This window comes from Tribolium castaneum, chromosome 10, assembly GCF_031307605.1.
Source record: "Tribolium castaneum strain GA2 chromosome 10, icTriCast1.1, whole genome shotgun sequence".
NCBI lineage: Eukaryota > Metazoa > Arthropoda > Insecta > Coleoptera > Tenebrionidae > Tribolium > Tribolium castaneum.
In genome coordinates, this window is record NC_087403.1 from 4,082,057 (window position 1) to 4,096,926 (window position 14,870).

General features: G+C 38.3%; 2 protein-coding genes across 4 annotated transcripts; one reads left to right on the forward strand and one right to left on the reverse strand.

The window, feature by feature from the left end:
• Positions 1-87: 87 nt before the first annotated feature.
• Positions 88-1,886, reverse strand: CtsL4 (Cathepsin L4). Its single transcript, XM_001814457.4, has 6 exons — positions 1,646-1,886; positions 1,451-1,600; positions 1,023-1,270; positions 844-979; positions 638-798; positions 88-591 (listed from the first exon to the last, which is right to left on the reverse strand). The coding sequence occupies exons 1-6, from the start codon at positions 1,745-1,747 to the stop codon at positions 396-398; spliced, it is 993 nt and encodes a 330-aa protein (XP_001814509.1). The 5' UTR covers positions 1,748-1,886; the 3' UTR covers positions 88-395.
• Positions 1,887-2,049: 163 nt separating this feature from the next.
• Positions 2,050-13,358, forward strand: Mitf (mitf). 3 transcript variants are annotated; one of them, XM_970744.5, is made up of 6 exons: positions 2,050-2,207; positions 4,088-4,595; positions 11,005-11,191; positions 11,253-11,494; positions 11,653-11,808; positions 12,740-13,358. In XM_970744.5, the coding sequence occupies exons 1-6, from the start codon at positions 2,050-2,052 to the stop codon at positions 12,989-12,991; spliced, it is 1,503 nt and encodes a 500-aa protein (XP_975837.2). In that variant the 3' UTR covers positions 12,992-13,358. The 3 variants fall into 3 exon arrangements, with proteins under 3 accessions (XP_975837.2, XP_008193464.1, XP_015833070.1); XM_008195242.3 differs by having other exon boundaries at positions 12,761-13,358; XM_015977584.2 differs by lacking the exons at positions 2,050-2,207; positions 4,088-4,595 and adding an exon at positions 7,125-7,337.
• The last annotated feature ends 1,512 nt before the right edge of the window (positions 13,359-14,870 follow it).

Genomic DNA, 14,870 nt, shown 5'->3' on the forward strand with positions numbered 1-14,870 from the left:
GTCTGGAAGTCTGGTGCAGTAACGTAGTTATATAAAAGATAGTGATGTTTTTCATTTCTATTGTGATTAATGGAGACATAATGGGTATTCAAATTTAAACACAATGTTCTGTAACGATTTGATGATACATGTCAACAGTTTTTTATTCTTGTTTGTATACTTTCGTTTAGTTCTTAACGAGAGTCACACGTTTTCTTGCTTTCAGTGTATGTAAAATTTCATGTACAATTAATAAATTAATATTAGACTATAAATATTTGATAATGTTAAAGATTTATTAACGTTTTTGAATATAATATTTTTTAAATTTGTAAAAAACGAATGTTTCAGTATACTGTTGAATGTCATCTCAAATAAAAATAATAAAAGGTTTCCAATATACGCATTCTTTGCAATTACACTAAAGCATAAGCTGCATAGTTCGCAATTCCGCACCGGTTTTTCCCCCTTCTCAGCCTCATGTAGCCTTTTTCGCCCCAATGCTTCCCCCACCAGTTTTTCAAAATCCAGGCATTTTTCGTGTATCCCACAATAAGCATCGCATGATTGACGTGATTTGAACTGCAGGCCACGTCGTCGTACACACCAGAACTGCGATAGTTTTATAAATAAGCAAACAAAAAAAATAATTACGTACTGGTAAAGTTGGAAAGTGTGAGGGCTTGCATTGATGGACGCTGCCACGGGCCCGATTTTAGCCACAGCTAGTTCCAAAGCCCTTTCATCCCTTGCGGGCAAAACCGCCCAGGTGGTCAAGTTTACAATCGCTCTGTGCTTATCAAAGCGACACCTTTGTTGCTACAAAAAAGTCAAAACAAGTAATACATAACTAACAAAACGTACTCTGGCCAAGTAAGGGTAGTCACTGTACGTCATCAACCCCCCGGCTTTCTCCAAATACCGCAAGGTGTTTCTAAGTGAACCGCCCCCGCAACCATAATTACCCATGGAGACGCTACAGTCGACGATTTGCTGCTCACTACAATCCAAACTTACTTCTGTTCCCACCATAAAATAATTACCTCAAGGGTACCAGTTTTTCGGTTTGTTTAAAAATTTGGGCTTGTAAGACGCTGGCAATGCTGAAGGCGTAACAAGAGCCGCAGTCTTTCTGATTGTATGAGGGTGTTTCAAACCCTTTTTCCACCCAGTTGACTTCTTCAGGGATGTGGTGGAGGAGCTCGAACAAGTCACCCACCACCTCAGGGTCGACCTTGCGGTGGGTGCTCTTGGTCAGCTTAACCATTTTTTGCAAATAGCTCTGTGTACTCTACAAAAATAACGTTCTAAGCAGCAAACTAACGACCTATTTATTTTCGTATGCGAGCTTTGAAAGCTCCTTTCAGGAGCTCAGACGACTTTCCCCGAAAGGCAAAGCTGGCATTAAAACTGAATACGCAGTAACGCAAAAGTTTGATTTGCAATCCGGAAATATAACAAGAAAGCTTACCATGTCGCTTAAATCATTCTCCTTGATGTAATAGGAATGCAGCCCTTTGTCGGCTTCTTCATTATGCTTCTTGATTTTCTCCAAGTTGGATTGCCAGGCCAATTTCCGCGAAGTATCGAGATATCCGTAGTAGGTTTTATTGTACGATTGCTGAAAACAATGTTGGCTGAGTTTGAATTGAGCTGTTTTTTCTACCTTAAACTTCTCCCATTGTTCGTCTAAAGAGGCGCCATTTTCGTGAAAGTGGGCCAATTTGGCCAAAACCGTAGCCAAGGCAATAATGAGGATGGTTTTCATTTTCGCAATGTGTCATTTTTGTAAAATAGCTGAGTATAAATCGCGCAAAAATTGCTTGTAGCGCGATTTTTGAATGGATGGGAGCGTTCCAATCCCACTTAAGCGAGAGTTGCGTGCGCAAATTCGACTTTGTCCATGACATTGTTATGAGGGAAACTCAGTCTCGAGTTAGATTTTAATAAACTTCGGCTGCTGTTTGGCTGTCGGTCGTCCAAACAGTCCGTCGGCGGATTAGAAGAGATATGCCACCGACCAACACCACCTAATTATCCTAAACAAATCTGTGCATTGAGCTGTGAAAAATGGCCGAATCTGGTATTGATTTAGGTTACGATCTGTCGGCTCTCTTGTCCGACGATTTCGATATAGAAAGTGCGATTGATTTCGATGATCTCTTGGGTACTCCGAAAAATCAAGAGTTTTACGAACTAACTTCTAAAACAATGCCTGTAAACGAAAGGTGAGCCAAAGAATAATTATCCGGAGCCTAATAACTCACGTGAGCCGCTGATTTAATTGTTTAATGCATAGTTGTGTCACCGAGGCAAGGAAAAGGGCTAAACAAAATCATGTCGAAGAATTTTACGCTTGCTATTAATAAACCAAATACTATACTAATATTAAACTTTTTGAAGTACTGCCAAACATCACCTTTCTGCGCTAAAGGATTTCCTCCGCAAAAATTACTCATCCAGCGAGCTTATCAAAGGATGTACGGTTTTGAGATAGAATTTTTTTCTCACTCTGTTCAGCTTTGCTCCCTTTAATTAGAGAAGGAATGCTAATTTATTTTCCATGGTGCAATGCAAGATAGAACTGGTTATTGCTGTCGTGTACCAAATTAAAATGTCAAGTTTGTTCATAAAATTCGCCCAAATCGATTTCTTACAGCCACACGTTTCAATGGACAAAAGAACCATCATTTTGGCACACGTGCGTTCGCTTTGGCAACGGCCGGACAAATAGCGCGCCAATAAATTTATCAAGGGTATCGATTTATTCCCAAAACAAGCCATTTATAGACGCAAAACCCCAAATTCAACAATGCGTTCTACGCGCTCATAAAATCCGTAACCTTTTTAACTTATTCTCTCCAATTACAGATAATGTTATTCTCGATATCACTTCTTAGAAACTCGACTACATATCGAAATTCGTACGCATTGTTTATTGTGCTTATTTTACGACTAACCCCGCCCCCATGCTCTTCTTGTTACGCACATGTGTATAAACGATTTCAAAATTTTTTATTTAAAACGTTGCTAAACACGAAAAATCGTATCCTGATTGCTGAAATTAATTAATTGGGAAGATATTGCAACGAAACTCAACTTAAACAAAATATTTGATAACATCATTAATTAATGGATGTAGCGCGATAAGTATTTGACTATTTTGTGTCACGCTGTAGATGTGGACTTGCTAATTAAATTGTTTACTTATCGTTTTACCATTTGTCAATGCCATTATAGTTTCGAATCTAAGCCCGGTTGTGTGAAAATTTTCAATTAAGCGAATTCATAATGTAATAAATGGGACTGTGTGAAACGCTCTTCTCTTTGTGTGCCTGTTAAGCTGACTCACAATTTAGAGCAATTCCCCATATGTTATCATCTGCATATTTAATGGGACGTGTTATTGACGTCAACAGTAAATATTATACACATATTCTTGATTTGCCCGCCCTGGAGCCGGTTTAGGGTCACACTTGAAAAAAGTGCTCTTATTGGTTGTTATTGGGCGAATCCACTCCCAACCATAAACCCGGCCAATACGAGCCGTTCAGGAAACACCACAAAAACTATTACATGTCATAGATAATGAATTTTAAAATTGTGGATATTTTTGATCAGATTTGGGATTAAAAAAATAAACATTAAAAAATTTGCTAATGAAGCGGCGTAATTAGGTCTTAAAAAGCTAGTATTTGTTTAAGTAATTGAACCAATTGCCTCGCATTAACTTTATGTTTTAATAATGAAATCAGCACTCGTGAGCCCAGTAAGCACACATATAACGTTTTTTTAACGTTACAACATCGTACGTTGTAAAAAACTGAGCTTATTCTTGCATTTACTTGTGGCAATCGCTATAAAATTTTAAAACTGATATTAAAAAAATTGAAAATAGAAAAAGCAATTAAAATCTTAACCGTCCTACGGCTGTCTAAAAACCAAATTATTGACCAAATAATTGTTGACGTTGATTACTGGTTTTATATTTTCAAAATCGTTTAAATAGTTACTAAAAAAACGTTATTTCCGCGTATATTTTTGCGTTTTATTAACGTAATTTTTACGTTGGTGTGCGTACTGGGGTGACTTTGCCCGTTTGTTCCAGTCCGCCGAACCTAAAAACCGCCACCCCATTGTCCCGAACGCAGTTGAAGCTGCAGCTGATGCGCGACCAGGCGCTGATGGAGCAGGAAAGACAGGCCCAAGAACGAGCAAGACAAGCTCAAGCCATGCAACAAAGACCGCCAGCCTCAGCCATGAAAGTGCCATTGCACAGTTTAGCGGTAGAGGTTCCTCCCCAAGTTTTACAAGTTCAAACAAAACTAGCAAATCCTACTAGGTACCATGTGATACAGAAACAGAAAAGTCAAGTGAGGCAGTATCTCAGCGAATCATTCCAAGCTCCGGGCAATGCACACTTCTTGAACAATTTGCAAAATCCGGTGCCGCAAACGCACAGCGCGCCCGGAATTGCCGGTGCTCCGGTACCTTCCGCCCCCCTAATGCCGCAGCAGTCCCTTGCTCACTCGCACCCCTTTCAAGTTTCGTGCCCTAGTCCTGAGGCTGTGGCCATGTCCCCAGCGCTCAGCTCAGGCGCCACCAGCACCTCTGAGGTAAGTTTGCGCAGGTTGGGCAACCGCATTTATTCACTGGTTTACACCATTAAGTTCCGATTATTACGTTACACAAAAATTAAGGCCAACTCTTTGCTATTAATAACGATAATAAGAGAAAATAAGAAAGAACAAACAAAATTGACAATGAAATAAAAGTTTCGGATTTTGTAAAACGCTACTGACCATTAAAATGATTAAAAACTCATCACAGTTTTTTCGTACTCGTAATGGTACTTGCATTTTTTATTACTTCTGGACTCTGGTCATTGTCACTGGAAAATTTTGCTAAATAAAGGCCCAAATAACGTAATTTCGTGTTTTAACGATATTTTATAAGTGAACGGCTTAATAACAAAAATGTTTAACTTTTAAATATCCAAATTAGTTTGGTAATTTTGTGACGTGATGTAGCGAAATCACTCTAAATGGGCCAAAAAGTCAATTTTAATTAATAAATTAGTAATTTTTTGACGAAAGTTTTCGCACAAAACTGCTTTAGCGAATTTATGCGAAGTAAAAGTTCCGTAATTTTGGACTTTTGTAGACAATTTTCCGCAATTAAAAGAATTCTTAAACCGGGCCAAAAACGAGCTAATTTCGACTTTTGGCGAAATAATTGCGTTCTTGTGTAGGCAGCCAGTAATACAGGCGGAGCGGAGAATTATCTACGGTTGCGATAATTTGAAAATTGATAGGCGACCTTCGCGTTATGTAATGAATTATGGGCTAATATTTGTAGGGACGTTGTATTAATTGTGCGGTTTGTATTATTTCGATTGATTCGATTGCGTGTCACATCGTGGGAACAATGGTAGGGGATTCCAGTGCAAATCGGATCAGCTTTGTTTATTGAGTACATGGTCAATTATGAACGCATGTCGATTCACTTATTATCATTTGATAATAATAGCTGGTTGCGTCCGTCACGGCCATTATGACATCTCGGAGATTTCTTTTGGTTTTGACGAATTTGTTGTCCCAAATTTGCGGCGCTCATGTTTTATTCAAACCGTAGCGCAGCATTATATATAAAAATGTTATGTAAGAAGCGTTTAATTTTGCGGCGCGCAATTGATTGTTACAAAATGGATTTTTGTCAACGCGCTGACTTTTCTCAACTGGGTACATGTCGGCTTAAATTTATTCCGAGCGAAGAGTTTGTTTATTGGAACTGCTAAATATTCATGAGGCGATTAGAGAAATTGGAGATTTCTTTTGGAAAAATCGACAAGGCCCAACGACGGGATTTTCCATGGCGGAATTCTGGGCTGCTGGGATAGTGACCTCAAATGTTGTAATTTACAACAGGATTATTTACAATTTATTACACCGCAGTAAATTACAAGTAATTGATAAGTGAGGTACCTACCATGGGGGGGCTTAATTAGTATCGAAATCATTTATTGTTGCTTTATCTTACGATAAAGTTTTACTGCGTTGCTATTTCCCGACACTGGAACGATGTACACAAGTTTGAAATGCAAGATTTATTTTCCATTTTCCGACACTCATACGGTTCGTGTCGGTGCCATTATTATAAAGCCTTTTCCGTGAAGCGTGTATTATAATTACAAAACGTGTTATTAGTTTCCCGAATGGATATTTTTCAATATGATTCGATCCGCACAATTCCTCCACATAAATCAGCAGCATTATTGTTTGAGGAGAAGAGCGTCTGCGTCCTCTACAGCTAATTAAAGGATATAATTACGTTGCGTAACACATTTCGTAACTGCACAAATAGCAGCCACTGATAATACACCACAAAAGAATTAAGAAGATTTTTAATACATAAATATGTATATTTCCTTCGAATTTTAATAATCTAATAATTGACGTCAGCGCACTCGGGCGCCACCTACGTAAATAAAGAATGAAATTTAAAATTCGCGAAAGCGGTCTTCTCACGACTCCACCTTTACCAACCCACAAAATTTCCCGTCTCACAACTTTCAGCCTCGCTTCTACACGATATTTGATTTGTTATTGCTGTGAGTCAGAGCAAGATACAAAAGAGATCATTATCACCACAGGTGACAACGCACGGATTGATACCGTTTCGTAATTAATGTAGGTATAGGCCAAGTAGGTACTTAAGTAAATACTTGGAAACGTCTATGTAATAAGCCTGAAACCAGGTTACTGTCAATATTTGTCGGAGGCTTATTCTTACGCATTTAGTGATTGTTAAGCGCCTCACCTGGACTTTGGCCCGGTTCGGGATTTTCTTCGAGCAACGTGACCTTAACACAATCACTTTCATATTTGACTTAATAAGCGTGCTTTATGGAAACAGGACTGCAAAATCGCATATTCACCATGGGAAATATGAAATTAAATAATGCAAATAATGCGAACATTGACCTGATTTTGCGAGTTCGGTTAAACCGAACCGAAAACGGGCAGTGGTGCGGCCGAGGGTGGTTCGCGCTAGTCGATGACATTTCGGTTTGCGCACGTGGTGCGCGCGCCGATCTTACTTAAAACCCAGTGATTTAGTACCCTTTTTGCGCTTGTGTGGTGTTTATCGAATAGTGCGTCACTCGCGCTTTGGCTTCAGTCGTTTCTGATCTGTCAATTGTCACCGCGCGCGTTTCAACTCATTGTTGTCCGCCACACAGAAAACTAGTGCTATGTGCTAGGGCTGTGTGAAACCCGGGGTTCGGTTACGTTTGGATAAATCGCCCACAGCCGCCGCCGAAAATGCCGGTGTACAATATCATCACCAGGAGATGTAAGGTACTAACTTAAAAAGTGCAGTGCGGTGGCAGTCGTTGGCGCAATTATTGGCCTGTTTAATGCCGATCTATTATTTCCGCTTGAGGAGCGTCTGGAAGAAAGTTAAGAGACGCCGTCCTTGTCCGCCGTAATCTACATTATCAATTAAGAATCCAGCAAAGTGCTGGATGACGTTTAAAACAGTTTATCCACTTAAGTAACGTTTGTTTATCAGATCGTCGGTTTGGCGTTTTTTGAAAAATGGAGCTTTGTTGCCATTAAGTGTTAGAATGGAGGTGCTAAGTTTAAACAAATAAGTGTGTAGCCTGTCTTGTTAAACCTCCAAAAGCGCTAAATGAGCGCTTGTTAGCATCGGCATGAGAAAACGTCGTGGTTCCATGCCAGCATCAAATATCTCTATTATGCCGCATTTTGATAATTATGTAAAGGATCTGGGCAAAAACGCGTCCTTCAGCTGGTTGTGTGCCGGAACAAAATTTTGTTCAAACCCAGCGATCCAAAAAATTCGATCGGGGTTGGAGATTGTACCGAGCTGAGATATGGTAGCAGTAACCCAAATAAGTAACACTGAGATTGCAAAGTAGATTAAAGAAACGGTGCTGCAGACACTGATATATAGTTTTGTCATTTAGTTTGAGTTAATTCATTTTCAATCGTTATGCAATCAAATTAAGATTTGTTGAGTCACTTTGCAAGAAATATGGTTTTAAAGTGCACAATGCTAGTCCAAGGTAAAACAAATGAACTGTAGAGCCGCAAACCACGCTTCGGCTCACTCGGCGCGCTCGGCCCGCGTGTCCACTTTGCAGGCGCATCCCCTAATAGCCGATTTTTCGCTATCTGGGTTAATGACTTTTATTTCACCAAGCAAGCAATTGTGTGTACTATGAATTTTAACAAGCGGCGATTTGTAGGTCAAGGACGTCGCCAATAAAAATCGCAGCGGTGTAATTACACATTCATTGAAAAATATAATTTGTGTGTGAGAATCCGATTCTCATATTTACAGGATGTTGTTAAAAATACGTTACATAACGAGCGTTTTAACGGATCTTTTTATCGGATATCGCCGTGGTCCGTAATTATTTTTACTGGCTATAAGCCATTTTTACACGACATAACCCCGATTTGTTCTCAAACTTTCGAATCAACTTGCTCGGATATTTAAAATTTCCAAACTTTAGGACTTGGAACTGGTTCTAGAACTAGACTGATTTCGTGTTACGAAAGTCCGCAGGTGATATTTTCGGTATTTATTTTGCTGGTTGGTGTTTTGTGTTTTTCTCAATCGCACTTTACGCTGAATTTGACCAAGGTCGGGGTTCTTACTCGCAGGTATTCCCCGATTGAATAATTCCGCGAACTTTGACCGGTTTTACCACCCTACATTCTGGCGAACTTGGGCCCTGGTTAGCTCAATTGGCGGAATTTTACCAAATGGATTCGCATCTGGCGCGGGAAAATAAAAAGACAATAAAACGAATTAAAAAATTTAAGCGACCACATTATGAGAGTTTCTGACATTTTTCTTGATTAGAATAACAATTTATTGCGTTACTTATTGCTTCTCTTTTTCCTTCAAGTGTGCCAATGATTTAGTGCCAATATATTGCATAACGCTATCAATAATGCTGTTTATTGACACTATATTCAGACGCCATTTTGCACTTACGGGATCATTTAGAGTCTTTGTGTGTCTAATATATTTCTATTATCAGTTGACGACTGAAAAAATTTTCCCCGGTTTCGTCATTCGAAATGCTTTCACAATTGATCTGTTACAATATTTTATCAGATTCGATTGTATCTTCTATAATGTTTCATTGAACGGTCCAAGTGTCCGTATTCGTGCATGTGTTTGTGAATGAACAAAGCGACTTAATTGAGGATATAGTTTTAATTGCAATTCTGGTCCTTTCTAGTTTGAAAATAGCTTCCAATTTAGTTTTGAAAAATAACACGAATTTCTCAACACGCGATTCTGTAGTGGTGGGAAACATTGACCCATTGATTAACTCGCAGCAATTACAATTTTTTTCCTATGTTTTGAAATCATTTTTATTAATTATTACGGACCACAGCGTTTGATCTTCACGGTTGAATATTCTACCACTTAGGAAACGTTCCATGCAAATTAGGCAACGGCTAGATTTATTGTCCATATGCCCATTGGTTTATTTTTCCCGACCTTACGTTTTTACACAATTCTGTTGTCGTTGATCGTCAGAAACGGAGTAGAGCACACTTTACAAAAATAACATTTCTTAAGCGCCGTAATTAACCGTGTCAAATCTGTGTGTATTTAATGATAAAGTCTCGTATACATAATTTACAATGTTGGTGATGCAAACTCATCTGCAACTTGAGTTATATGCCATAATTAAATCTGATTAAATTTATTTCGTAAATCGCAAACACGTAGCTAAGGGTCCCGATGATCAGCTCGGAGTAACATCCTCTTGGCATTCCTGCTGATTTTCCGAAACAAATTTTAATTACGTCCAACATGTCCGAGAAAATTTATGCAGAACCACGCCACATCATTAAGCAAATCGTACGGATTGTTTTGTTACCAACTCCAGACACGTGCAAAAAGGATAAGACACTGTGGCCCTTCTTGCGCATCCTAACTCCTCCCGACTTATTTATAGTGATTAATTGCAAGTTTGCGGAATTATGTAACTTGATAAATTGAAGGGATTAAGTTGCAGCAGACGCGCTAATATCTCAAAAGGGTATTTTTATCGATTAAAGATAATCTCGTGTTAAACCCCGCGTTTGCGTAGATTTAAATAAGACACTATATTGTGCCACGCTAGACCTAATCTTGATTTTTATTGTCGTCAACCATTATTTAATATAAAAATTAATTCAGATTTTATTATGTTTTTGTAGCGTAATTTTCCGCTCAATCTTGAATAAAACACGAAAAAGAAATATAAATAATTTTATCTCTTTTGGGTGATAATGTAAGTAGGGCCACGAATCTCGCCTCTTACACTTTCTATAGCCAAAATTGTGGGTAGGTACTGCAAGAAGGTCAATCGGCAGCAATCCGAATTTCATCATTAATTGCAGGGAACGTTTTCAAGGTGACGAAATGAAGAATTTCACCACGTTATTATCTTTTTGTGTGAATGATCGCCTCGTTTGCATTTTGCGTAGTCACGGTGAGATTTTTGAGATTCCGTTACGACCTTATTGTAACTAAAATAACTCCGGGTTTGATCGAGCAAGTGTTTGTTCTGATAACGAAACCGTAAACATCGACTGCAGCGATTTGAAGAAAATAATAAACAAATGCTTTCCGCTTGGTGGCCAACACAAATCAATTTATGGCTCGAAGAGAATTACTTAATTACTCAATTGTCGTTTTATTTTGAGCCGAGCTATTATCAAATGGAAGTGATAGCCGAGGGAGCTCGGGCTCGATGAAAAGATTCCTATTGAAATTTATTTGGTCGGACACACAAGAATTCAGTCTGACTGTATTATTAGCTCAATGAAGCGACTGCGTTATACAAATTATGGAAATAACCATCAATTACATGCTTAGAAAACCCCGGCCTCGAAAACCAAAAACGACCTTTCGTCGTAAAATTTAATAGAATAATTTTGGTAGCGTGAGGGAAATTGTTTAATGAGGGTTTTGTTTTTCCATTTCCAGGCTGAAGATCTTATTGACGATCTGCTCTCGTTGGAATCAAGTTCCCTCGCTTCTGATAGTTTCAAAACTTCGGACAATTCGTTACCAGGAAACGATATAAATATCAAAAATGAACCTTTTGTTCTTAGCGATGCTGAACTCCATGCTCTTGCAAAAGACCGACAAAAGAAAGATAACCATAATATGAGTAAGTAAAACAAGTGATTCGATCAATCGAAATGTATTGTTCAGTTCTGATTGGTTTTCAGTTGAACGTAGGCGAAGGTTCAACATAAATGATCGAATAAAAGAATTAGGTACTCTCTTGCCGAAGAATAATGATCCTTATTACGAAATAGTGCGAGACGTTCGCCCCAACAAAGGAACGATATTAAAATCATCAGTAGAATATATAAAATGTCTCAAAAACGAAGTACAAAGGCTAAAGCAATCCGAAATTAGACAAAAACAAATCGAACACATCAACAGAAGGCTGCAGCTCCGAGTCCAGGTAGGTAGTTATCAAAAAATTCGCACTTATTAACAATAGATAAGTTGTGTCAATTTCAATCAAGCACTTGAACGTGACGCAAAATTCACATACCGCTTATAATTGATAAGTTTATTGACGACAGCTAGAAGATTTTATGTCTTGTTACCATCACACAGGAACTCGAACGCCAGATGAAATCTCACGGCTTGCCCTTATCAGAGTTCAACTTCCAAGGCTACAACTCGCCCTACAACTCCTACCAGAAGAGCCAGAACCAGCCGCCCCCGACCGCCCTCCTGCCCCCCATCATGCTGTCAGACCCCAACAAGAAGGTTCGTGCCCGCAAACGTTAAAAATTATTTCTACAACTAAAAAACGACCAGAAAGCCCAGCCCTTAAACCGGTTTAGCGCCTCATTTGTCCCACGAATGACTAATTGACCAATAAAAATCACCTCCTACTTGTTTATCTGGTGCACAAAAAATTGCAAGGCGATTGAAGCGTTTGTCATTGGATATGGGAGGGATATCGCACTCCCAACTGTAAAACACACCAATCATAAGGCGATTAAAACTGAGCAAAAAACTGTTGCTTGATTACTTTGTAAATGTCGGCCAAATCATCGGGAATTTCACTCTCTTCTATTACACCAGGGTTCAAAAATTGTGGATAAAGATTGATTCTTGCAATTAGGTAGTTCGCAAGTTTTTGGGCAAAAACTCAATTGTTTCGCAGGATTCCCTTACAAACTCAAAAATGGACCAAATTGGGTCAAAAATCTTTATATCGTTTTGGTCATTAACTTCGGTTTTTGAAGTTTGAGTTATGTTTTTATTTAACCAATTTATGATCTTTGAGACACAAAAATAAAAAATTAGGTTTTCTATTTAACTTTTCAAGTGATTCAACTTTTAACGAACTTCTTATTTTTTTATGTTCTCTGGCTTTCAGTTTTTCAATGTCATAGTTTTTTACTGTTTCAGTCACACAGTTTTTTAATTTCCCATTTTTCATATTCATTCCCTAAATTTGTTTTTATAATTACAGTTTTTCGACATTTAAATAAAGTTTTGACTTCATAAAAATCCGGTTCCTAATTACAAGAAACGGAAAAATTTGTATATAAATATTAAAAAAAATACTTTTTTTTGTTGCATAAAATTGTAAATGGTATTGTTGATGTATTTGGCATGCACAGCCGCTTTCTCGTGTTTTCCGGCTTGTGCTTGTAGTAATAATAGTAATAGTGGTGGTAATGCACAGGGTGCGGATGTGGCCTTCCAGATGCCGGACGTGATCAACGACGCCGCCCTGAGCATGTCCACCATGGAGGAGCTGATGGACGACGACGAGCCGGTGAACGGCGACCCCATGCTGTCCTCCCCCAACGACCTCTCGGGGGAGCAGCTGCTGACCTCCCCCGCACTCTGCGAGCCCCGACTGCCCACCCCCACGCCCACCAGCCACATAGAACACGTCGACGGCGACACCCTCGATATTGACATGATTGCATGATATTAGCGTCCGTGCGGACTGGGTTCGACGAGTCCCATGGACAGTGACTGCAATATTACCATTACCATTATTACCGGTTTACTTAAATCTTATTACAGCATTTAGAGAATTCGACTATAACATCAGTTAGGTACTTTTGTTATGTAGAGATATTGTATTGCGCCTCGCGTGCCTCGTAGCTCAAATTTTCTAGATTGTCCGAGATTGAGATACCTACTATGTTAAGGAATAAGCCAAATATGTGTAAATAAAAGTATTGTGATGTTCTGGGTAGGGTGTTACCATTTTTGTTGTTGTTAATAACAAAATTATAGATTTTAACATTGTTTTAAAATGATTATTAAAAATTATCGACGATTATTATCAACCGGCGTTTCATTCTCCCATCCATGCCCACATCCTTGCACGACAGGACGTAATAAGATCAAATATCGACGTGTCGCTAAGTGATGAGGTCAGACTTCAGCTCCAGTCCTGTTACTTTCATTTTAATAGCAAACAATGTCGCAGTTTCTTAAATAACGACACACTTTTTCCCCATTATTTCCAATATTGATGGTTAACCTTGGTATTTTTCAAACCAACGCTCCCTCGCTCTGAATTATTTACAAATAATAGATTTGTTATTTTTTGACGGAAATTGCGTCAAAACTCGAAACTGATTGATCCAGTAAGTGCTCCAGATAAGTTCATTTACGCAAACCAAGTGATCAATGATCAAAACTACTACTTCCTCGAGTACTTACGATTAATTATTATCGGCACGTAAGTAGCATTTTCCTTGCAAAACTGCAAAAATAAGGGCACTGGAGTCATAAAATGTGCGACACAGTGGCAAGTGCCCACTGTCTTGATGCGATAAGTGAATCCTTTGTATTAAGATTAAAGTGGCTGGACTATTTTTTATCATAATAACATTGAAGCATTATTATTACTTACGTGCTAATTTAAATATTTGCTCGGTAATCTCGGGGTATTGTGAAAAAATTGAAAGTTATACGACTTGGAAAAATTTAATTTATTGTGCTGTTACATTTCTGGGATTAAATTTGATGCCGTTCTAAATACCAGCCAGATTGTACACAGAATGATAAAAGCAGTGGAAACTAAGTCAAATTTCCTCACAATTCAATGAGTCATTTAAATATTAAAACAAACTGAGACCGTCGCTAAGGTGCTCAAAGGACCGATAACCCAAGGGTTCAATTTTCTATATCTAATATCTCAGATAAACATACTTTTTGATAAAAATATGGATGGCCTAAAGTATCGGTGATAACGCAGCAGTTTGACAAAATTTGAAATTTTACACGTGTCGTTTCTGCATTGCTGCAAGTGATTTAAAATTGGAGCAAGCATTTGTTAAAATTGAGGTCAGCACTAGCGCCTAAATGCTGTGGTATAAAATAATAAGGAAAGAAATCAAACTGCATCTTTAGATCAGAATGTTCAATTAAAATGCTTGAAATTTTTGATAAGTCTGCCGCGAGGCGAATAATTACCTCATCTACAGCAAGTGCAAAATAAAAACAACAAATTTTGCTTATCACTTTTATTGTACTTGTATTTTTTGAGTGTTTATCTCCGCTTCTCGAAATCATCAATGATTTGTTAAGCGGGAGATTCCACTTATCGAGTGCAAATTGAATTACATCAGTTACACTACTTAGATGAAATACTAATGAGTAATGGTGATACTGTTATGGTTGCATCCGCGAAGTTCTGTCTTATTGTTACTCACTATGTTTTAATAAATGTTCAATAAATCAAATCAAATGCACATTCTTAAAAAATCTTAGAAGTTGTGACCTTTATAAGTACATACCTGCAGATATGTTATCAATTTTGAGGGCTAGATATCTTAATTAATTACAAAGTG